The sequence below is a fragment of the Pyrgilauda ruficollis genome, unplaced genomic scaffold (assembly GCF_017590135.1).
Source record: "Pyrgilauda ruficollis isolate IOZ18807 unplaced genomic scaffold, ASM1759013v1 scaffold176, whole genome shotgun sequence".
NCBI classification, from domain to species: domain Eukaryota; kingdom Metazoa; phylum Chordata; class Aves; order Passeriformes; family Passeridae; genus Pyrgilauda; species Pyrgilauda ruficollis.
In genome coordinates, this window is record NW_024516542.1 from 286,917 (window position 1) to 310,646 (window position 23,730).

The 23,730-nt window shown below is 37.6% G+C and overlaps 1 protein-coding gene across 2 annotated transcripts in view; it reads right to left on the bottom strand.

Annotated features, from left to right (window-relative positions):
• POU6F2 (POU class 6 homeobox 2) overlaps positions 1-23,730 on the bottom strand; it is a 312,059-nt gene that overhangs the window by 170,395 nt on the left and 117,934 nt on the right. For both annotated transcript variants that reach the window (XM_041464251.1, XM_041464253.1), the window contains exons 3-4: positions 6,161-6,252; positions 4,992-5,220 (exon numbers count right to left, since the gene is read on the bottom strand). In XM_041464251.1, coding sequence (XP_041320185.1) covers positions 4,992-5,220; positions 6,161-6,252 — 321 coding nt within the window. The remainder of the gene's footprint in view (positions 1-4,991; positions 5,221-6,160; positions 6,253-23,730) is intronic.

The following is a 23,730-nucleotide window of genomic DNA, read 5'->3' on the forward strand; positions in this document are numbered from 1 at the left end:
GAATATCAGCTCCCAGGCATTACTGAATACTCAGATAAAGTAACTACTAGTCCATTGGAGAGTCTCCTGAGAAGGATAACTATTTTAATAGTTATTTTAAATATATAGAAATTTTATAGAAATGTTTAAAAAAAGAACATAGTCCTCTCAAAAACAAAAGAAATCTGACCTGGTAAAAGAGATGCAAAAACTGAAACTGTTCAGCCCATAGAAGAGTTTCCTGAAGGCAGGAAGATGAGTACTTACACCCACCAGATTACGTGATTAAGAGGGAAGCTGTCAGACTATTTTCTGCATTAAATCAATAAAGTCAGGCCAAGAAGCAATGAACTAACAGCAGAAGACAGGAAACACACTGTCTTGTGGAGCACCTGCCTCACTTTTTCCCTTCTCAAAACATCACTATTGTTGCTGTGACACCTGCAAAATTTTAGGAAGCATGGCTATATTCCACCTATATTCCATTTCTAAGAAATGATGAGTGGAAAACAGGTTTGTAAGTTTCTTGGGATGACATATTTTATGGGTAGTTTTTACACTTTTATTTTCAGTGCTTTTAGTGGATTACACTAAAAAGTTATTGTTGCTGATTTTACTGTTTTCTTCAATGAACTGTTGGTGGAAACTCAAAGTTCCACAGGTGTTATATTCAGGGATTTCTGCTTCCACTAAGGTAGATACTTTTATTCTGCCACCCTCTCCCATCTCAGTGAATTGTATTATTTGCATATTAGTTGTGCATATGAAATTTGCTTACTTGAAGCCAGGGAAAACATATTTTCCTAAGTTTCACAGCAAGAATTTACACATTCACCTCTGTTCCTTCTGTTCACCTAGATTTGATGTATTTGCTCAGGGAACAGATACAGTATAGTGGTGTATATTGCAAATGCCAGGCTGTAATGAACAGAAAATAATCAAGTATGTAGAAGAAGAAGAAAAGACATTTTGGAAAAGGTTTGGTCTAAACCTCTTTTCATTTACAGCAATGAAATTCCTATCAACTTATTGGTGGATCAGGACCATATAGCAACTGAACAAGTTAACACAAACACATTTGGGAGAAAAAAAATTTTTTGGAGGTAACTGGCGAGTGAAGAATAGGCAATATCACTAAGTTATACTGTGTGAGCAATCATTAATTGCTCCATTTTAAAATAAACTCTTGATTTCTCATTTTATGTACTTACTATATCTCATCTGTGGTTACTATCACTGAGTACTCTTTTCTCTTTCCACAAACAAGAATTTTCATTGTTTTATCTAGGCACTCTGAGGTCTCATACTTATTACCCTGAACCAGACCTGGATGTTCCTGAGAAGAAAATAATTTAAACATGTATATGGAACACAAAAAATATAGTAGAATTACCTTGATCAACATTCAGTATGAATTCAAGTACTCTGTCAGATCAGACCTTTTCTGAATTCATACATTATTCAAAAAGTTTTAAGGGTATCTTTTGAGTTACCTAGCTGGGGTAGTTTGCCACGAAAAGTTTTAGAAGTTTACTTACAAGAGAAGAAAGACAGAAGAAGATCCAGCTCACAAGAGCTGTGGACATCTATGCTTGACCTCACCGAAAATTCAGGGACAGCAGATGTGACAACAGGAGTATTAAGACAGGTTGGAAAACAACATGAAAACATGTCATCCCATTAGCTAAGTTGGCCATGCTAGAGTGAGGTTAAGAGATGGAAACCGATGATTATGGTCTAATCTTGTCAAAAGAGTGGGAATTACCAAACTGTGTTCAAGCATGGGCTTTTATGAGTACACCTATAAAAACGTCTACAAAACAGAACACACATCCTATGATTATTCTCAACCAACCACAAAAAAACCCCAAACCAAAACAAAAACAAACCAGGGACCAGAAGTCAGTCAGATTCAGTGGAACTGATGATACCACACAACACTCTCACCTGATTCCTATCTTCATTCATGCATGCATTGGACAGTGCACTACAGAGCAAGCAATGGCAGTTTTCAGCTGTGACTCAGGATAGTAGGAGCTATCTTGACCCGGTTACTTTGCTGCCTTGTGTATCAGTTTCACTTCCAAAAACTGAGGTCAGGCAGTAGCACTTGCATGGAAGATTGGGAAGGAAAGGTAGAGAAGACAACAAACAGCAACACAATTAAATAAATTCATGAGATTTGTTCCTTTCAGATACATTATGGAAGGTGTGATTGTGTTCACAGACAGGGAACTGAACCTGCTGCTCCTGCAAGTCCCTGTTTGATCCCAGGCTTCTATCTACCTGTAAAGATTATAAAGGAAACCTTTTCATCTCCTAAGGTCATTGCTTGCAAAATTTATTTGGCAGCAAAGTTACATCTTTTAGCTAGCAATTAGAAATCCATGGCTAAACTAAAGACCAAAGGTTGCCTGGTTTAATCCCTACCCTCCAGCTTTGCAACATGGGGTGAATAAATGACGTAAGAACTGCACAAGCTTATGTTTATTTATAATACTACATACCCAGCAACTCTAACCTGGAGCACTCCAGAGTGGAAGGATACGTTTTTATAATGCCTGTTTCTTCATTAAGATTTCATCATCCACCTACGCTAAAAAGCTACTTCCCCTTCACTTTGTTATATCTGCTTTTACCCGCTCCTGTTCTTGCATTATTTTTTTAATCTCCCATTCCTACTTTACATGCACTCTCAAATTTTAAACAAGAAAAATTTGTGCATTAGTGTGTCCTTTTCATCTATCATTTATGAATGACAGGTTCTTTGGTGCAGCTTAATGGTATGAGAGAGACATTATTTTAAACATTAAAGTGAAAACCATTTACAACTATGATAAGAGAGGTCTGTTGACATTAAACTTTAAAACATGCACAAGGTAAAGGCAAGTAGTTGCTCCCAACAGGTGAGAGTACTATGCATGTGCTTTGTAAGGGAGTTTGTTCAACACAAGAGCTGTCTACTTTGTTTTCTCTGTTTGACAACCTGTAGAATCTGGTGCTTCAAATAATACATCTGGTAATCAGCAGCCACCAGAGTTTAATGGCTAAAAGATACTTAGAGCACAGTGCAGAGGATTAATTTTTTTAATTACCATTTTGTTGGAGGAAAATATTTTGTACTATTTACATTGGAAAGAAATAACAATACATAAATCAATAAATAAATCTAATGAGTTAAAGCTTTCTTTTTACATTTAATGCTCACACCGTTATCACTTTCACACTGGACTATCACTTCCTTTACTGTCCTTGTCTATTAAAACTATACAATTCTGTTGTAAGATATTGGCTAACACTTATCTTGCTACATTTTGTTCCATTCTATTCAGCAGCAGCTGCATTCTGAGAAGTAGCAACATAGTTAGGAATAGTAAATAAATACATCTGTATTTTATTTCATATGTACTTGGACTGAGTACTGTTCCTAACAGTGTTAGACACACAGGGGAAAAAAGGGATCTTACAGAACTTTCAGTCTGATTTTAGACCACAGGGAAAATGTAGCAGGTCTCTCAGGGTAGAACCATTGCAGGCATGGTACAGCTCAGACAATAGAGAGGATACATAGAGATTAACTTTTTCCTAGTTACTTTGGAGTCATGCAACTCTCTCAACAGCTTGAAAGAGGATTGCAGAATCTTATTGATAAAGCAGACCTCCCACAGCAAGAATGAAAACATATATCTGGGGCATGGATGACAGATGAAAAAACTCAGACTTTATTGTAAATTTTGTAAAAAGTTATTTTCATGCAATACTGTATTTTTAGTTGCCTCTATTCATACAGGTGCTTTAATCAGCAGTGGTGAAACAAGTTGTGTGTTGCAGTCAGCTTGCTGGGAAGGAAGGGATAGTGGCATCCAGGGGGACGTGACAGGCTTGAGATGTGGGCTGAAGCAAACCTCATGAAGTTCAGCAAAGCAAAGTGCAAGGTCTTCACTTGGGTTACTGCAATCCCAGACACATCAATGGGTTGGGCAGAGAAATTATTGAGAGCAGCCCTGGTAAGAAAGACCTGGGAGTGACAGGTGATGAAAAAATCAACATGAGCCAGCTGTGTGTGCTCACAGCTAAGAAAGCCAATCAAGTCCTGGGCTGCATCACAAGGAGCATGGCTGGGAGGTCACAGGAGGTGATTCTGCCCCTCTGCTCACATGTGATCCCACCTGAAGTATACACAGTTGTGGTGTCCCCAACATAAGAAGCTGTTGGAGCAAGTCCAGGGGAGGACCGTGAAATTTTTAAGAGGACTGGAGCACCTAACCTGTGAACACAGACTGAGAAAGTAGGGGTTGTTCAGCCAGGAGAAGATCACATGGAGACCTCATGGCAAACTTCCAGTATCTGAAGGGGTTCTACAAGTAAGCTGGAGAGGGACTCCTCATCAGGAACTGTAGTGATAGGACAAGGACTAATATGTACAAATTGAAAGAGGGAAGATTTATATTAGATATTAGGAAGAAATTTTTTTGCTTGGGGGGATGATAAGACAGTGGAACAGGTTTCCCAGGGAGGTTGGGGTTGTCCCAACCTTGACAGGTTGGGTAAGACATTGAGCAACCTGGTCTAGGGGGAGATATCTCTGCCCATGGCAGGTGGGGTTGGGACAAGATGATTTAAAAGTCCATTCAAAACCCTTGATATTCTAAGATTCTGTTATTCTATAGTTTGAAATGTCCAAGTGATCTGTGAATAGAGAACATTGATCACTGATGACAGAGAAACATGAATCATTCAAGCGGTTCGCATTACTGACCCACAGAATGCAAGACCCAACCTCCAATGTGTTTCTATAAAAAGGCAAGTAGCCCTTAAGTATCTCAAGTATCTCAAGCATTTAAAAATAATCCAGGTATTACTTTTCAATATTCATGGAGAGCAACATTTAATTTGAAAAAGAGATCACTCCGTTTAAAGAGATCACTCAGTTTAAATGGCATTTATGTAATTTTTCACATGGCATAAAACATGTGAAAGAACCTGTTAGAAAAACTATGAACATGACTTACCTTGTAGATTTTGCAATGGCAAAGTCATGATGCCTCCTGCTGCAGCTGCTGCTACCAGTCCTTGGATGTTGGTGAGATTTGCTGTAGGTAGAGTTAGGACGAGTCCTTGTTGGCCCCCCAGCTGCCCAGCCATGTTGAAAGGAATAAGGATTGGCTGATTCAGGGCTGGAGTGCCTCCTGGCATCACCCCTGCTACTGCTGAGGCTAACTGTTGGGCTGTCAGTAGTGTCTGTAAGAAACCACAGAGATACAAACCTATTTTAGTGTGTATAGTTCAGTATTACACACTTTCAACCTTCTGGCTTGAGATCTTTTCGTGTTCCATTACAGACATGCACTGCTTCCAGTATCTTAAGGCATACATTTTCACCAACACAGAAAAGTTTGACAAATATGACAGTCTCAAACTGTAAGCCTCAGTCAAACAGCACAGTAGCAATCCCAGCTGAATCTAGACTGGAAAATTCATTACACACATATGAAAGACAATTTATGAGTGAAAGAAGACATAACTCAACTTATTCTACAAGTACCTAAATGCCAACATTTCCCAAAAATTCCTGCTTGTATACTGATTGATAATAGTAGAAAACACTAGTGACAACTAGCTTTGTGGATCAAGACTGTCCTGGGAAGTGGAAGAATATTGAGTATCTTCTTAGAGTATAGCTGAACTTGGATAAAATTGTGACATGAGATAGGAAATATTTTTAAATCTTATAAAGTGCAATACTATTATGTCTACACTTTGCTCTAAAGAAAATAAATATCTGGCATAAAAGATAATGAAACACCTTTACTAATACAGGAGCTCTGTGTGACAGACATAACTGTAAGAGACAATAATTCTGCATTAAAATTGCACAAGATTTTTAATATTAAATTATTATATTTATTTCAGAAGTAATTTACACAAGAAATTAAAATATTTTAACTTCCTAAATATGTAAAACTTCTTAGGTTTTATTTTAGAAAGGCATACAAAATCTAATCCTGCCAAACTTGACTTTTAAAATATACATGATACATATGTGTTCCCTTTTTGTACCACTGAATACAGCCAAAGAGATTCACATTTTCTACATTACACACATCAAAGATGATCGATCACAGTTATTTATTGTTCATCAAATTGCCCATCTTGATTAGTTAAAAGGAAAGATACTGACCTGAGGCCCAACGGGAAACGTAGGATGGGACTGAGTGGGTTGGTGCTGGTCTGCTGGGCTTGTATCAGGCAGCACTGTGTTTCCTCTGGCCTCTGAAATCCAGAGAACAGATTGACTTTAATATCAAGCCTGGGGACTGCCACATTACCTTCTACTCTAATGTCACATAACATGAAGCTGAAAATGATGTGTTAAAGTGCTTTATCAATAACTCAAGCACTCAAATGGCTTATCAGCTGCATAAATTATGCTAACGTTCATTCAGACCAGCCAGCTCATTCAAAGAGTTACAGAAATCTGACAGCAGTGAAACTGAAGCTATCATCAACCCAGCTAATGTGGGTTGCATTATACATCAAATTACATACAGCACATGAGCATTCTGTGTGTGTAGGAACTGCATTTTTTTATGCTTAGGTGAGCATCAGCCATTGCAATTTCTGAAAGCAAAAATTATCTGAAAAACAATCAAGTCACATCTACTTTCTATCTTAATAAAGTATTTTCTTTTGTCAGTTACTGAGGCAGCAAAGGCTCTACCATGCACAATAAAAAGGTACTATGAAAACTAGTATGCTTCCATATGACAGCTAATGTTTTAAATTGCATGTGGAGGATTAGCAAAATTCTGCAAAACCAAGGATTCCCAGCATTTATTGAGATGATCAATATCCAACAATCAAATGATATGCTGGGCACTAATGACTTGCTAAGCATAGAACACGGTCCAGCCCTGCTAAATTTTGCTGAAATCTGCAATACAGATTTCAAAGGGAGGAAGAAAAATAAAAACATCCTGTCAGTTGTAAGAAAGTACCAAGATGTTTTCAAAACTACATCCCAATCCTCCATTTCCTCTGGGTGAAGGGCTCAACTGATTCCCAACTTTTCAGTGATGATGATCAGGCCCACATTAATTTTTGAGGTTGTAAGAATGACAGCAAGTATCAAATGTAGCTGCAAGAGTACTGCGGTCTCTTATAAAGAAAATCCTGGTAATGGCATAATGGCATCAGGTTTCTTGATTGGTACAATATCTTCTGGTTTGTTGGGTTTTTTTTTTTGGTTTTTTTTTTTTTTTTTTTTTTTTTTTGGTTTTTTTTTTTTTTTTTTTTTTTTTTTTTTTTTTTTTTTTTTTGGTTTTTTTTTTTGTTGTTTTTTTTGTTTTGTTTTGTTTTGGTTTTTTTTGTTGTTTTTGGTTTTGGTTTTGGTTTTGGTTTTGGTTTTTTTTGATGAGTGGTTGAAATTCCATTCTGAGTAAACCTTAACAAGATGCTCTTTTCTAATGTTTGTCCTATGAATAGCAAGATAATTCAGAAACAGTTTCTTGGCTCATCCTTGTGCTGTAAGGAAAAAGGATACGATTCTGTCATAAATTTTAAAGAGGGTATTATCAGCTCATTTAAAACAAATTCTTTTATATATTCTCCAAGGGGAACAACTTATAAATAATGGAAATGTGGAAAAAACCCCCACCTTCACCATATTAAGGTTCAAATAAAATTGACTGCTACATATTATTCAATTGACTTCCATCTCTGCAGCAAGCTGTCAATCATAACAGCTTTTAGAATTGGATTAAACAATAAATGTGCAGACTTATTATGCAGAAATCTGAAAATCTGATTAATTTGTAATATCTGTGTGGTCTCAAAAATTCAGAAATGGACATTGCTCTGGGAATACTTACAAATGGTCTATTGGAATATCTGATTTGGAACTAATAAAAACATACAAACTTGCTGACATTTTATAAAGGGAATTCTACAGAAATATGTTTGCCATTTTAATGACCATTGTCATTTAATAATGAGAATAAGCTGACCTACTATAATCAGTGAGGATTCCAACAACTGTTTAGTAACATGCAAAAAGAGACACAGTCACTAAATTTTTTATCTGCAATTTACTCATTCAAGTTAAATGAAAAGAGAAAAACATAACTAGATAGGGGCAATTCAGTGAAAACTGTTTCTTTCAAATGCATAATAATTCTAGTGCTGATGCCACCCCTAAGACAAAAAATAGGGTTTTCCCAGTATGATTTCCTCCTGTACAAAAGAAAGTGCTATGTTACTAAACACAATTTTTCCTTGGGTAATTTCCACATACTGTTATGGTCTTTTTTTTTTTAATCTTCACAGCTGTATGTATAAAGTGACATTAGATCCAAGGCTCAATACCAATGAAGATATCACTCCCCATTAAGATCAAATCTTATAAGTCAATTTTGTTTATGTAATTTTAAGGGCTGTGAGTTTTGCCTACGTGTGTGATTTAATCAATATTAAAACAAGCTCCTGATAATGTGTCATATCATTAAATCATCCAATGAAATCTTTGGGAAAAGAGCAAAACCAAAGTCATTAGAATTAGATTTTATCGCAATTTTTATACCTTGAGCTCTCAGAAAATATGTAAGAAGTTCTGAAGTAATATGCCTGTGTTTTAGTATTCTTTTTTCCATGGTGCCCATCCAAAGAACCACTGATTTCCTTTAACTGTGGCGTAAGGATTTTTCAATATTTGATCACACAATCTTTACGTACCAGAAGTTGGTTATATTGGACCATCAAGCCAAAATTAATTACACTGCCTTCCTTTTTCATTGTACTAACTGAAATCATATAGGATTACATTCCTGCCACACAGTTACTCACCACATATGATTGTTTTGGGTTTTTTTTATTTCAGGGCTCAAGTGCTTTGCCTGCTGCTCCTAATTTGGTTGCCATAGGATGCGGTCATCTCAGGAAAACAGCACACACTTTCATGTGGTCTTATATGGCATCCTATATGAAATTATCAATCCTGTATTCTCTGCCTGAAATTCTCAGATCTCTCCTGCCCCTTCTAATCTACCTGCTATAACAGACACTTAAGAGTCAAGAAAATGTACAAGAAAATCTGCCTGCTGGGCTGGCACTAAATACAGTGAAGCAAGAATTTCAGGGTGACGTCTGTTGCATCACACAGTGACAGCATTTTTTCCTTGCTGTATGCTGCATTCACTGACACACACAGGTCAACACTCTGAAGAAGGCAAAGCAGAGCACAAAACATCACTAGAAGGCTAATTTTTCTTTTCTGCCTTATATTTCTGACTGGTGGGATTCCCCTGATTTCAGAGAAGTCAGGGAGCTCTATTTCTGATTTCTCTACTATTTCTGCTTCAAAGATTCATTGCTATGAATTTGGAAAAATGCCTTCATTAAGACCAACTGCCCTAAACTGGCAGCACACAATCCCCTACACTGTTTCTCACCACTGTTTTATTGAGTTTATTTGGGAGTTGGTTAATTCCAGATGCTGGAACGACCTCTGCAGGTAAATTATTCCTTTGTCCAAATTCCAGTCCTCACTAATAAAAATGGACTGTCAAAATCTAGCCTAGATTTTCCACTTGTCTGATCCAGGCCTACTGTTACCTCCTGTTAGGTTATTCTCCAACTCCGCTCAGCCTTCTGTCAGTGAGGGGTCTGTCAGCAAGGAACCAGGACTTATAACAACCCCTATGGAGCTGGGGAACTATCAGCAGTACCATCTCTGCTTCTAGCTATGTTTTGCAGAAATTCTACTCTCATTACAGCCCCAACTCCTGGCACACAAGGGGCAGGGGGAAGGCAGTAGCAGGGCTGCTACTCTGAAAAGAGAGCCAATTCTCCTTAACATTGTTTGGCTAGGCAGGGCTCTTGTAACAACTGAGTCCTGACAACACAGCCTAGAGTCAATGAGTTTGCTCAATAGTACCATATGAACAGACAGGAATGCCATTGCCATAGTACTGCCACGACTGTAGACAAGGCTTTAATATTTAATAAGGAGTATTCATCATATGTGATTCATCATAAATTAATTATAAATTATATAATACATACCTCTCATCTCACCAAGGGACTGGAAGGGCATGACACAATTAAAAAAACTGAAGTGCACTGTAAACACTCTAAAATAGCCTTCTTAAAATAAAACATTATTTAAAATAAAGCTAAGTAAAACAAAGGCAACCTTCTTCTCCCCTTATCAAAATGAGAAAAAAAATCTACAAACCAAGTGAAAAGCCATGTTGCACAATATCTGATTTAGAAAAGAGAAAACAACAAGAGAAACATCAGAAGAAAAAGGAAATCCACATCTCAAGGCCACCAAGCTTCATACAAAATTACAGCTGTAAATGTACTGATTATAAAAGGCTTTCCATAGTTTGCTTCCATTTTGTTTCTTACACATTTTCAGCAACACAACAGGTAACTCATTTCTTAGTGTCTCCCAGTGCCCTGTGAAGGTGAGAATGCTCCAATGCCTCACTTTACAACTAATGGGGAAAAGAGACTCCAATGTGGATTCTCAAATAAGCACAATTTAGCAGATCTCCTCAGCTCTAGATCCACTGTTCAGGAAGGCATGGGTCAAAACACAAAACTGCCCTGCAACTCCTTGGCTGCTCCAGGGGTACAGCAGTTCTGACAAGGTGAACCTGCACATGCTCCCCAGCATCCTCACTTGGATGCAATGCCTGTCCGAGCTGCCCTTGTCTCACCTGGTCTCTCATGCTTGCAGGGAACCTGCAGCTGACAGAAAAATGGTACAGAACAGCATCACAGCGTGGAGTGCATTGAACTTGTACGTCCAGCTCTACCCTGGCTCTTCTGCGCATGTGCACTTGTGCCTGCTCAAAGGCATGATGCACCCTGGCATCTCTTCTCAAACTGCACCAAAGCTCACCCAAAGCCAATGCTCACACCAAAGCATAGGACTAATCTCAGCAGATGACCTGGATATGAACAACTACCTCATGGTCTTCATGAATGAATTCAATATGTCTCACATTCGTATCAAAACCAGGGATATGCTGGACCACCTCTCCTTAGCACTAAATGCTTTGAAAAATGAGCTGGATCAAATTCAATAATACTAGATTTTCAGTGATCAAAAGGATATATAAATCCTTCTGAGATATAAGAAAATATTTAAATGCAAAGCAACAGTTGATATTAAATCTTTAGCTAGTTCCACAATGCGACATTAAATTACTTGTATTTATCTCTCAGCAACCATAACAATAAGAAATCAAAAGTAGACTTTTTTCATACTCACTGAGACAACTCACATTAAAGATACAGCTTCGAGAATTAAATCATTAAAGTAAAAATACTGCCTATGAGAAAAAAGTCTTACATTTTTAAAACTAAAAAAATAATAAACTAAACAATCTGAGCAAAACATTGCTGCATTTAGATCATAATCAAGAGGAAAAAAAACTTTTAAAGGAAAGTAAATAGACCAACAAATATGATTCAAATGATCAGGTATGGTGTGTGAAAGTCCATCATCTCTGATTAAAGTAACCCAGTTCTTCACTAAATGAAACCTTAACTCTCAGCAATTATACCAAGAGCAATCTTGCTGAACAAAATTTAATAGCTGAAAGAAAAAGATTCAACTGATAATGAAAAAAAAATTATAACACTCCTTCTTCATTCTGCCACAAACCACCACATTTTGGCTCTTAATTTCACTATTTTCATTTTCCTGTTTCATCAGAGTTTGAACATGTCAGGAGGAAGCAAACATAAACTACCACATTGTGAAACCTTAGTAATCAGTTTGTTACACAAAATTTCACAAACACACCTAAATTTTACAATACTTGCAGGAGACAAAATTGAGATTTTATGCTGATTCCATTTTACATGAATATTTTCCTGTGGTTATCAGAGGAGATGAGATATTGCTGCTACCTCAGCAAAGAAAATCAATCTCATAAATTATATTAGAATAATGATTCTCCCACTGAAAGATATTAATTTAAGCTTAGACCTTCCATATTTAGTTTGTTAGACAGTTGTCTCTTTCCAGTCATGACCGAGACGTGAAACAAAATTCACTCCTTTGGATTGTATAGAATTTCCCTAGGTATCAGGTTATCACACAGACAATTAAGCAATTAATCTTTTTCTGCTGACCTGTACTTTTAATTTTTTATTTTTAGGCAGTAATTTCAACATCACAAAAAGACACAAACAAGTGTGTAGAATTCTGGATGTGTGCAGAATTACTACTAGCACTTGTTAACTCTGAAACCTAATAAAATTGCAATGTTGATGTTATGATTTTACTGTTCAATCATTTCAGCACAACATACAAATGCTGTGCACATCTTCCACAATGTCAGATTGTGTCAACATACATAGCTCTCATTCTTAATTTTCTCCTATCTATGTTTACCTTTGAAAATGTTTGTGGTGTGATAAAGGAATGGTATATTGATTTACCATATTGACATATATGTCAATGCAATATCCTATACAGAAGAGCTAAAAATCCTATATTGAAAATACATTGAATTAGACAGCAGTATGAATAGAGCAGATTTGCTTTACTGAGTGTATCATTCAGTACTTAAGTAAGTAAAACACCACAGTTTTATATTTATCTGAAATTGCCTCGTAGTTGCTACTGCAAAGCTACTAAAATCATCTGGAGAGCTCAAAGTCATTCTGCCAGAGTATAGAATACTGTCTTTGCCTGGTCCCTGGAGATATTTCCTCCTAAAGGATCTTTTCCCACAAGGCACATGCAGTAGCTGAAATCACTGTCCTCATTACCCCTATGCACAGAGCTTGGTTTGTATTTATGCACCTGCATCCTTCTGGATTAGGACTGATAACATTAAAACTCCATGACTCTTTATAATGAAAATCAGACTATTAAAGTGATTCATGTTACAGAGGACTTCTGGGCAACCACAAGTTATAATTATCACCCAAAAAAAATCTACTGTACCAAGGCACAAAATCACAAATAACTCAAAATCTCAGTTTTCCCAAGAGCCTTAAATTTTCTTCTTTCCCATCTTTATTTTTGCTCCTCTTTCATTGTCTCATCTTTTCCTTTTTCTCTTTACCATATGTGAATTTTTTTCTTATTGGTGCCTATATGAATATTCTTCCACTTCCACCATATACCCACGTGAGAAAAGAAGTGTTGCTACTGTAGAAAAGGTGAAGGGATATAATTGCAAAAGTATGTTCTTTATTCAAAATAGACTCATTCTACTTTTCTTCATCCACTAAGTACAGTGGATAAAAGTCCCTTGTACATACATTTTTTATGAGTTGGACCCTTCATATTGAGAGTTCTAGTTCCTTTTATACTGTATGCATTAGCACAAATATTAAGGCCACAAAGACCCTATCATTCTCTGAATTCATACAACATTTTATACTCACTATTTGCTGTTAGTGCTGGAGAATGCAGTGGTGATAAAGGTGACTTACCAGAAGATGGACAGTTGAATGCATTATTATTTCATGTTGGGCAGCTGATCCCTAGCTAAGAAGGCAAGGAAGCTTCTCTAATTAAACTTTCCTTTCTTCCCATCCCTGGAAGTTTACTAAATGCCAAAGAGTGAGCACATTAAAGAACATCTATTTTGTAACAACTGTTACAGATTGCCATCTTTATAGCTACCTTAGATTTCTTTAGGATTTTTTACAGTGTTTACCTATGCATATCAGTTTCACTCCTAATAGGGAAGAGGGCAAGCTTTCCATCAAAAGCCCGACTTGCCCACACTTGCCCTCCCCACCTGACTTCTGAACCCTTCCCCCAAATAAGCCAGACTATGAAGATATCTTTCAATGATATATATTGCTGTTTGCCTGAGGAACCCTGCACATATTACTTAATGTGTGTTTGGCTGCTGGCACTACAGCCTACTGAAAGCCAGGCAACACATGTAGATGATCTCTGGTGCACAGTAATTCAGGCTTCTGGGTGGAAGAAAAGCATAGTATGGCTGACATATTTTGCTTTTTACAAGCTACGTTGATAGACTAATTTCAACAGAGAGGGCACAGTAGGCAGCCAGTGACAGTAATTCAACTCACTACTTTGACAAGGTACTGGAAAGAAAAAGCTGTAAGGTGGGAAGCAAATGAACCTAGTATTTTATCAGTCTGATGAGAACTTGTTAAAAAATTCAAATCACCCAGTTTGGTGAGAGGAGAACATCCAGTTAAGGAAGGAAGTATTCAAATAAACCTAGTAAAAACACCTCACAGAAGAGTCACTGTTCAGCAAAGCATACCCCATAATATATGTTAACTTCTACTGGGGCAATCTTACCAGCAAGTATGGTAAAACAACAGTGGTTTATCACCATTGCTACTGAGTTCACTGGTTTCATCCCTTCAATGTCTTTAACAATTTTACACTCTCTGCTGTGGTCTTTACACAGCCCTGTGGGGCAGCTCCATCAAGCGCCTCATTACAGATTGTTCAGCTGTTCAGACTTTATTGAGTCTCCTGAAAGAGCCATCTCACAGAGTGGCATAGTGTAGAAGTCCAGCTGAGATCCCTTAACAGCGGCAGCAACTCTGTATGCAGGAGATCTCACACTCGCAGATCCAACTACGTCCAAAACTGGTAGGTCCTCATTATAAATCTATTTAGCTCTACATGTATCTTCGCAAAGTCCCAGCTACAAAAATACAACAGCCTTTCAAAAGCCACTGGTACCATTTCATACCTGCAGCAAGTTCTCATGATGTGGCTCAGCAGGGTGAGACATTATTTCAAATGAAAATGTTGGCTGGAATCTGCAGAAACTTATGGTATGCAGACCTCCAGATCTCATAAATCATGAATTGAATTAACTTCCTTCTCTTTATTATTGTCTGAAATCGGTTGTAGTGGCTGTTTACAATTTTTCCAGGAGCTTTTGCCACTATATATCTATGTTTTTAAAGAGCATTCAGTCTTACAACCAGGTCTTGCGAAGTATGTCAAGCCTTACCATGACTAAACTAAGTTTACACCACACACCAAGAGCTTTTGGTTTGTACCCCTCCCCACCCCTTCAGTCCTTCCCTCCTCCATAGATCAAATCTAAAAATACAAAATGTTAGTAGCCAACATCATCAGTGTCTGGTTTAGAGGAGCTATTTCCCAGTCAGTGATAATAAACCACTCTGTAGCAGCCACTAAAATAGTCTTCTCTACACTGAAAATACCCCAAAATAGATCTCCATAGAAATAACCACGTAATTGACAAACATTTGGACACTGTTCCTGTAACATGTTTATCTTGCCTTTATGTGAGTCAAACTCCCACTGGATTATAAATGTGTTGGATTAGTTTCCTAGGAATGGTTTGAGAATATAGCAAAGGTTAAAAAAGCTTTACATGTAAGATGCATACATCCCAGGACAGCTGAACTTCATTAAAATATCTCTTGGTTGGAAATGTCTTGTCATGATGAGACCTCTTTGTAACAACAGGCCATGAAGAATCAAAAAAGCAAAAAGAGGCCATACGATTTAGCTTTGCCAAAATAGCAAGTGGCAGGCAACTTGCTTCAAATAGGGCACTGCGACACATCCTAACAGGATTCAATTTTATGGAATAAAATGTTTCTAATCCACGCGAATACTTGTGTGCGCATATATTCATACGCGTCTCTAAATATAGATACATAATTTAAACAAATCAGTTTCCTACATAATTTTCAGCTTTTATATTATTGTTCTGTTTATTTTTTCAGCATTACAGTAACTGAAAAATAACTACTGGTAAAAAAGTTGCTATTAATTTAAGTGCATTCATAGTGTGTTATGTCACTAATAGATTTGGGTAACACTATTTCTTTATCCTTTTTGCAAAGCATTATTTTATTGTCCTCCTAATTTCCATGATTTTACTTCCACTTAAAGTCAAGTGAGAGCTTTGCAGAATTGTATTATATTATTGTCCTGTCATTATTCTAACTCCATTACTCAACAACACAAAACCAGCATCAGCTTCCATTTGTCATATTACTTACTTTGAGGATTATGTCAGATCTCAGACTATGTCTCCATGCCTACTAAACATAATTTGGAGTTGGGCAAAAAGTAATCACTGATTCCTTCTAAAAATGCTTTTAAATAAAAGATTCTGAAACTATTCTGTAAGAACTCTGGCATCTGACTTTGACTCATCCAGCCCTTTAGAAGAACCTAGCTATATTTACAAAATATAAAGATAACATTTAAATGTACATATAGACAAACAGATTTTAACTTTGTCCATACTCCCAAATGAGCAAACAGAAGCCAGTCTTGGTGTGGAAGACACACAGTTATGCTCACATGGGGCTCTACAAGCACAAGCTCTGTGCCTCTCTAACACAGCTGTGTTGCTTCTCTCCCAAGAGAAGCTGTTTTATGAAGATAGCCAGGGCTGGTTTGAAATAGCCAACACGTCTACTGTATGTTCCTTACAGCTCTCATAAAGGAAAAAAAATCAGGTGTTAATCTGGCTAAAGGAAGACTTAGGCTCATGCCCAACCATTTCCTGTGGGACCTTCACCACCTCTTCTCATCCCACATGCAGAGTATCGTAGGGCTGTCAGAGCAATCCTGGACTAAAGGAGCATGTCAATTGGAGTGGCAAGTACTGCTAGCATGCTGCTTCCTCCAGTCATAGAAAGCAGGATGCGATAATTTGTATTTCAGTCATTATGAAGAACACAGCTTGTATGTGCTAATGTGTACCTTGGACATTGTATTGTTACAATAGCAGGGGTTTTACTTAACATTATTCTAATGACTTTCCTCCAAAGAGCATTTGTGGATACCACAACTCACTAAGTGGTAACAATGGATTAACATCAGCTTGAGAAATGCAGGTCTATATTATTTATGAAACTGTAATTCTCCTGTAAATAACCCAGTTGTTTAAATAATATGTATCTATGTAATTGAGTCTTCTGTATACAAATAAATAAGCCTTTATTGCAATGTCAGAAGTTAACAAACCAGTCAATAAAATCAATAAGTCACTTTTTCTTGCTTATTTATCTAACTTTTCTCCACCTTTCCTATGTTCTCTGTTTGTTCTGGTTACATATTAACACTCTGAAGGATATACCTCTTGTGATACTGTTCAGTAAATAGTGATCGGAAGACTGAAAAAGCATCACCTCAGTGATTTGATATTCATCCTATTTATTGTGTACTGTATCTCACTGATATAAATCAGGGAGAAAGAAACTGTCTTGTTCTATACGTCAAAGTACTATAGATTTTGAATGTGAATGATTGTATTAATGTCTAAGTAAATTAGGTTCATATGGATACATTTAGCTAAAAGTTCTCCAGGCCTGAATTACATTATCATATAACCATTTTCAAAACAGCACTGCCAGATTATACCACTGAGCTGCTTATGCCTGTGAGGTTAAGGTTGTGTCAGCATTTCCATTGTGCTTTACATTTTTCAAATATTTATTATTATTTCAAACTTGGCCATAAAATTTGTTTTGGCCTGAAACTTGGTGAACAAGAAGTACAATTCTACAAATCTTTACTCAAGGAAGTTGTCCATTCTATTTCAGTCAGTGTTTCCGTTAGCTGGGTTTTGCCAGATTACAAGCCAAGGTCAAGGTTTATGAATCTGGTTGTTTTATTTTCTTAATGAAAAGCAGATCAGGTTTCTTTCTTTGAAGAAAAAAAATTTTATGAAAAGACTGGGAAACAAGGCTTGATTTTGTAATGTGATTAGATGCTCAGCTCAAAAATCCCTTGTTTTTAGTACTTCGAAGAAGGAAAATTAACACCAAAACTGCTGCAATGTAAAAAGTAGCCATGAGGCAAATGCACTAAATTTTGTTCTGCTAATTACATTTTCTTGTGGGTTTTCATCTGGGATCTAGCATACCTCCTAAACTCCTTTAAAGTGTAAAATTGGGAGGGCTCCAAATGAGCCATTGTCATCTATCAGGAATACAAATATGCTCACAAAAGCTATCTTATTATGTATGCTCCATACAGGCTCCTTATACAAAAATATTTTAACAGATGTCATGCTGGATAAATATAATGGCTCATCTGAGGCTTAGAAACACTTTACACACAGTAGAAACAAATTTGGGCAGCATTTTTCAAATTGAGTTAAGTCCTTAATGCACACCCACAGGCTTACTTAGACTTATAGATACAATATCTTTTTCTTTCATTCTCCTTAGCTAGCTGAGCACATGCTCTGTTATCAACAAAAATTTTCCTGGTCTGATGCTGCTCTCTTGGTTCACTGCTGAAATGTATCCTAACTCTTCATTTGGCTTCTGGATGAGATTTCTGTGAAGCACTGGATGCAGGACAAATGCAAACCCTTTCTCCATGGCTCCAACAGCCTATAGATTACCTGTAGAGAAACACGGGAAGTGCATGTTTTACAACAGCATCCTCTGAATCCTTTCTTTTTGAAAAATGATCACAGACAAGGTTTGCCCAAAACAGCAGACAGTAGCAATACATTCCTACTCTTTGTTAGCCTACACTTGTGAACAGTCTACTGAAATAAACTTGAGCATGAAGCACTAATGACACTTCTTTATGCTTCTGGGTAAGACACCCCTGTGGATAGTAGTGTGGTACTACTCAGAGAGGTTGCAAGACTTTGCAAGGCTTCTCAAGGCTTCATAAGAATTTAAATATTTTCTTTTAGTTTACACAACTTTGTTTGGTATTGAAAAACCCAGCTTGGCAGCCGCACAGCTGCAATTAGATAGTTAATAACAAGTGATATCTATTGTGAACAGCATGAAAATTCCTTTCACGGCAGTTACGTTCTCCTCCATAAGTTTCATTTGATGTCATATAGCAACACTGAGACAAATTGTGGCAGTAAGACACAGGCCTGCTGCTTTGTATTAAAGAAGGTTTCCTTAAAGTATTCTGACTTTTACAGAGTTTGAGATCTTATGCACTGGGCTCCATGACAGTGCATGTGTCCTGATCTTTCAGAATGGCATAGTGGTTGTGTTCTGTCATATGCTGGGGCTGGAGGTTATCACAGCTGTCTGCAAGCAGGAATGCTGTGTGTTCTCAGGGGAGCCTGCACTGCAGCTGGGTCTCAAAGAACAGTCCTTACCAATACTTCCATGCTGGGACACTTTAGCAACAGCTCTTGCAGTTTGGCTGTTCTGAAATACCAGTAGGCTAAGCAGAAGAGTGCTGTGGTGCTGCTCTGTCGCTGCAAAATGCCAGGCAAGGCATCAAGCAGCACAAATATCAGTTCTCCTAAGCCACAAGCAGCAGACTTAGAAGTCAGATGGAGAATGACATGGTGAATGTGAGTTTATCTAGCAGCATACCAGTCAGTGCTTGCTGATTTCAGTAGGCATTGATGTTTCTGCATCAGGTTTCTGAGGGATAGCTCCCCAAAATATTAGGCCACCATCAAGTAAGGCAGAGTCACAGCTGACTTGTTTGAGCATGCATACACTGTACCCGCAGGAGCAGGGTCTGTCCTTCGGAGAGTGAAAGCATGGCACTGGCAACCTACAACATCGGGCAGCATGAGGAGTGTGCCCCTCTTCTTGAGCTCCAGGCATTGAAATAATTTCATATCAGAACTTCAGACAGACCCACTATGGGAGACACAACTCAGGGAGTAGAAAAAAGAAGTGGTTTAGTCACTGCAAAGAATACTGACATTTATGTCTTGTATCTAGGTAAAGGGTGTGCTATTTTAACTTTCATTCATTTCCTTTTGAAGTACAGAGCTCCAAAGGGTTGGCTTCTCTTTCCTGCTCTGTTTCCCCCTTTTCTGTGCTGTTTCCTCCTCTTTGGGAGGATCCTTGGAAAAAACCCTTGAAAGAGTGGCTTCAAGAATATTAAAAATATATGGGTTAATTGCTTATGTTTTTAAATGCAGGGTGGCTCTTAGGGGAAAAAAAAATCTCAAATGCAGAATATAAGGCAATTTTAAACACTATTTTTTTCTCTGTTAATTACTCTGTATTTGGAATAAAAAGATATTTTGTATTAAAATGGGAACAGTGGAGGAAGTCAGAATAATGGTGACACATCCTGCTAATAACACAAGGGGTTAAAACACATCAAGGCATCCTGCAGGCTGAAGGCCCTATACAATTCACCCTCTCATGCTGGAACAGAAAGTAGAATTTCCTCATTAGGAGTTCATCTTCAATGAGTACTTTCCTACCCTGCAAAGCCAAATGTTTTCAAACCCAACATTATATTCACACTCTATTCTTCTACTAACTAGCAACATAAATACCTAAATATTTCAGAACTACAATATAATGCAATACGATTCAGCATAATAACATCCATCAGAAAGGACAACTTAAAAGAAAAGCATTGCATTTGCTGTATGAAACGATATATAATGATCATTGCCAAGGAATGGATCAATCTTGTTCCAGTGGAGCAGCTGCATAAGCATTCAAAACAACAATAACTACAAGCTCTGGTGAGGTACTTTTCTTCCCAGTGTCATCTCATTTTATTGCCTCTGAGCAAGGCTGAAAGTCATGCTGAAAAAAATCCAGAGACAGCTTTCTCTCTCTGAATCCATCCCTGAAAATCTTGATTTTACTAATAATTCTGTATTGACTAGCAAATTTCAGTTGTAACACATTGAGTTCAATTACAACCACCACAAATCCTGGGTTTCATGGGTTTACAGTGTTTGGGGATTGAGAGCAAACCCTGGGACAAAACAACAGGTATATTTGCATTTGAAAATAAAATATTTTTGTTTCAAGATCCTTTTGCCATTTTAATTTTAGCCAAATGATGGGAATAATGCAGGTAATTAAAAGTGTTGCTATCATTATCCTGTTTTAATATACTTTTATATTTTTAAGATTTAATTGGAGAGGAGAGGAGAGGAGGGTTTGTATTGGAAGTCAGATCTCACTGAATTGCTCTCCACCAAAAACCAGAGTTTTCCACCACATTTGTACCTCACAGTTTTACAGACAACTTGATTCCAAACCAATACCTGAATTCAAACAACTCTCTGCTTCTTTAATATGTGCCAGTTTGATGTTATTCTCAAGGGGGTATGCTTGAAAGTGCCAAAATGTCAGGACAGCAGTGCCATAAACCAAGACATATATCAGAGCAAGCTTAATCAGCTCTCAGTCCTCATGTACCACAGGCTTTTGGTTTCTGAATCCCCAGACTTTTCTGCAGCAGATGTGGATTCATTTATACAATCTCAGGCTAAGTATAATTTGTTTTTCCTGGGTCCTCAGACTCACAAACTGAAGAGTAACACTCCTTTCCTACCTCCTTTAGAAAATTTGCAGGTTCTGGATCCAGTAATTTTCCTGAACTTATTTGACAGATTTTACTGATGATGGAGCACAAAAATACTGGGCATTACTACCGTAATGCCAATGAACATAAAGAAATTATCACTCTCTTTTAATAAATGGCATGGAATAGCAGCTGACAGCATTACTAGCATGAGATTTTTTTCTTTATTATCTTAAGGAACAATTTCCCAGACATAATAAAGGCCAGGAGTGAATTCACATCCCAAACTAAGTAGTCAAACACAGCCCGCATTCAGGATTTTTGAAAAGTACTCATTTATCTGACAGACCTGTACAGTCTTCTCCTTCTCTTTGCATGTGCTACTGCAAACACCTGAGAACGCACCAGTAATGACAGCCACCATCTTTCCAACTAACAAGGACTCTTTTAAACAGGCTGGCTTCACAGTCGGTTTTGTATCAAACTCCTATCCTCTACAGATTAGACAAGACCAGTGAATACTGAACAAGTGTTTCACCAAAGCAACCCTTATGGCAAGGATTTTCCATAGTCCACGACCTCTTCTGGTGGGACTGTAGCAATGCTCCCAGGTGATAGAGGGAATTTTTTATATCTCATTGTCATCATAGTAAGTACACTTCAACAGTGCAAAATCTAAAGCATCACTACAATCCCTTAAGCTCAAAAGCTTCTACACTACTACTTTGCATGGCCTTTTCCCTAAATTATTTATTTGGCATTCACTACCATTTATACAGACTAACAACTGTTTGAGCCAATCCCCGTGTCACCAGACAACTACCTACTTTCACTCAAAAGTTCATCACTCTATCAAGATGTAAGGGCCCATTTGCACAGCAGATGCAAGATTGTTGGGTCTGGATACCTTTTGAGTCATAGGTTTGAATTATTTTCTTCCCAATAAATCATGAATAAAAATGACAAAACGCAACATTCATTAGAACAAATATGATTAGCAAAATATGATTATAGCTGTTAGTCATTTCAGCAGCAATGATGGTGCTTAGCGAAGACTTTCCAGTTATTTATGGTCTAAATTCTTTGAGAACTTTATGTAGCTGTTTCACCTGCAAACAGTACATAATTATTACCTGCCTATATTAGTCTGTATTACAGAATAGGCAAAAACCCCCTTCAACTAGTTTTTCTCTCATTGAAGTTCTCAGTAAATATTGAGGTTTTCGCAATTTTTTCTTTTTTAAAGGCCAATTCCAGGGGTAGGAGATTACTTCCCAAATTTACATCCACTCAGCCAGATTCTGCCCTCTGACATTCATGCAGTTCAGCTGAATACAGAAGAGTTCCAGTGGATTACTCAAAAAGATAAATCCTGTGAAGATCTAACTGTCCTCCAGGTCTGCTGGGAGTCAATAGATGTCATTTTGACACACATTATATTAGGCAGGCATGAATCAACGTCTTTTAGTGATCAATTTTAAGGGTGCATATTTCTGTTTAATTTCAATATAACAAGTCACACTGCCAACATGTATAGGAACAGGGATTAAGCTGAACAAAACCCCTTCTGCATGCTTTTGTGCTTAAACATCATGTCCTTCGTGAAGAACATGAAGATACAACAGCACTTATTTCTGCATGTGTTTATGCATTTACTACATCGTGATGTGCTGGCATCCCTTTCATTGCACCTGTGCAATGCCTTACGTGGTGTGACCATTAACAGCTGGTAGGGAGAACACATGAAAAATAATCTTATTGGCAGGATGGGCTCCCTAATCTGGGTCACCATATGAGTTCAGTGCAGAGGGCAGAGCAGGGCTAGTGCAGAGTGAGGGGAGCTTAAACAGTTCAACTTCAGCTTGAACTGAAGGTGTTAATGGCTGCTTCAGAAAGCATTCATCTTTGGGCATCTACTCCTGTGAACGGCTCAAACACATAAAGTGACTTATAATATATTGGACCGGTCATTCCTACAATCCTGACCCCAAAACTCAATTCTGTGAGACCATGTCCTGCTAGAAAGAACTGGAGAAAATGTCAAGCAGCAAACCATACAGAAGAACTTGTTCTCAAATTTTTGGACAGGCATCCATATAATACAGTTGAAACCCCATTGTCCAACAACTTTGGTTTCTCATATATTCATTCCAGAAAGTAGGACAGCTTGACTAAGTCAAAACTTCTCTTCTCGTGGACTATTTCTTGCTTCCAAATCACACAGCAATTTGTACAGAGGGATTGTCTGACTTCTCACATGGAGGAGAGCATGCCTTGCATAAACAGCAAGCAGAGCTGGTATAATCAGACACACAAAAACATGGATTACTCAGGCTGGCAGAATGAAATATTGAGCTTGGAAATTAACCTGGCAGCAGGCCAGGAGATAAGATCCATAGTAGCACTTTGTATACTAAACCATGCCTGAATTGATGTCAAAATAACAGACTCCCTGCAGTCCTTCCTGGCCCTCTGTTTGCTGTCATGTTGCTCAATTCCATGTTGGCCAA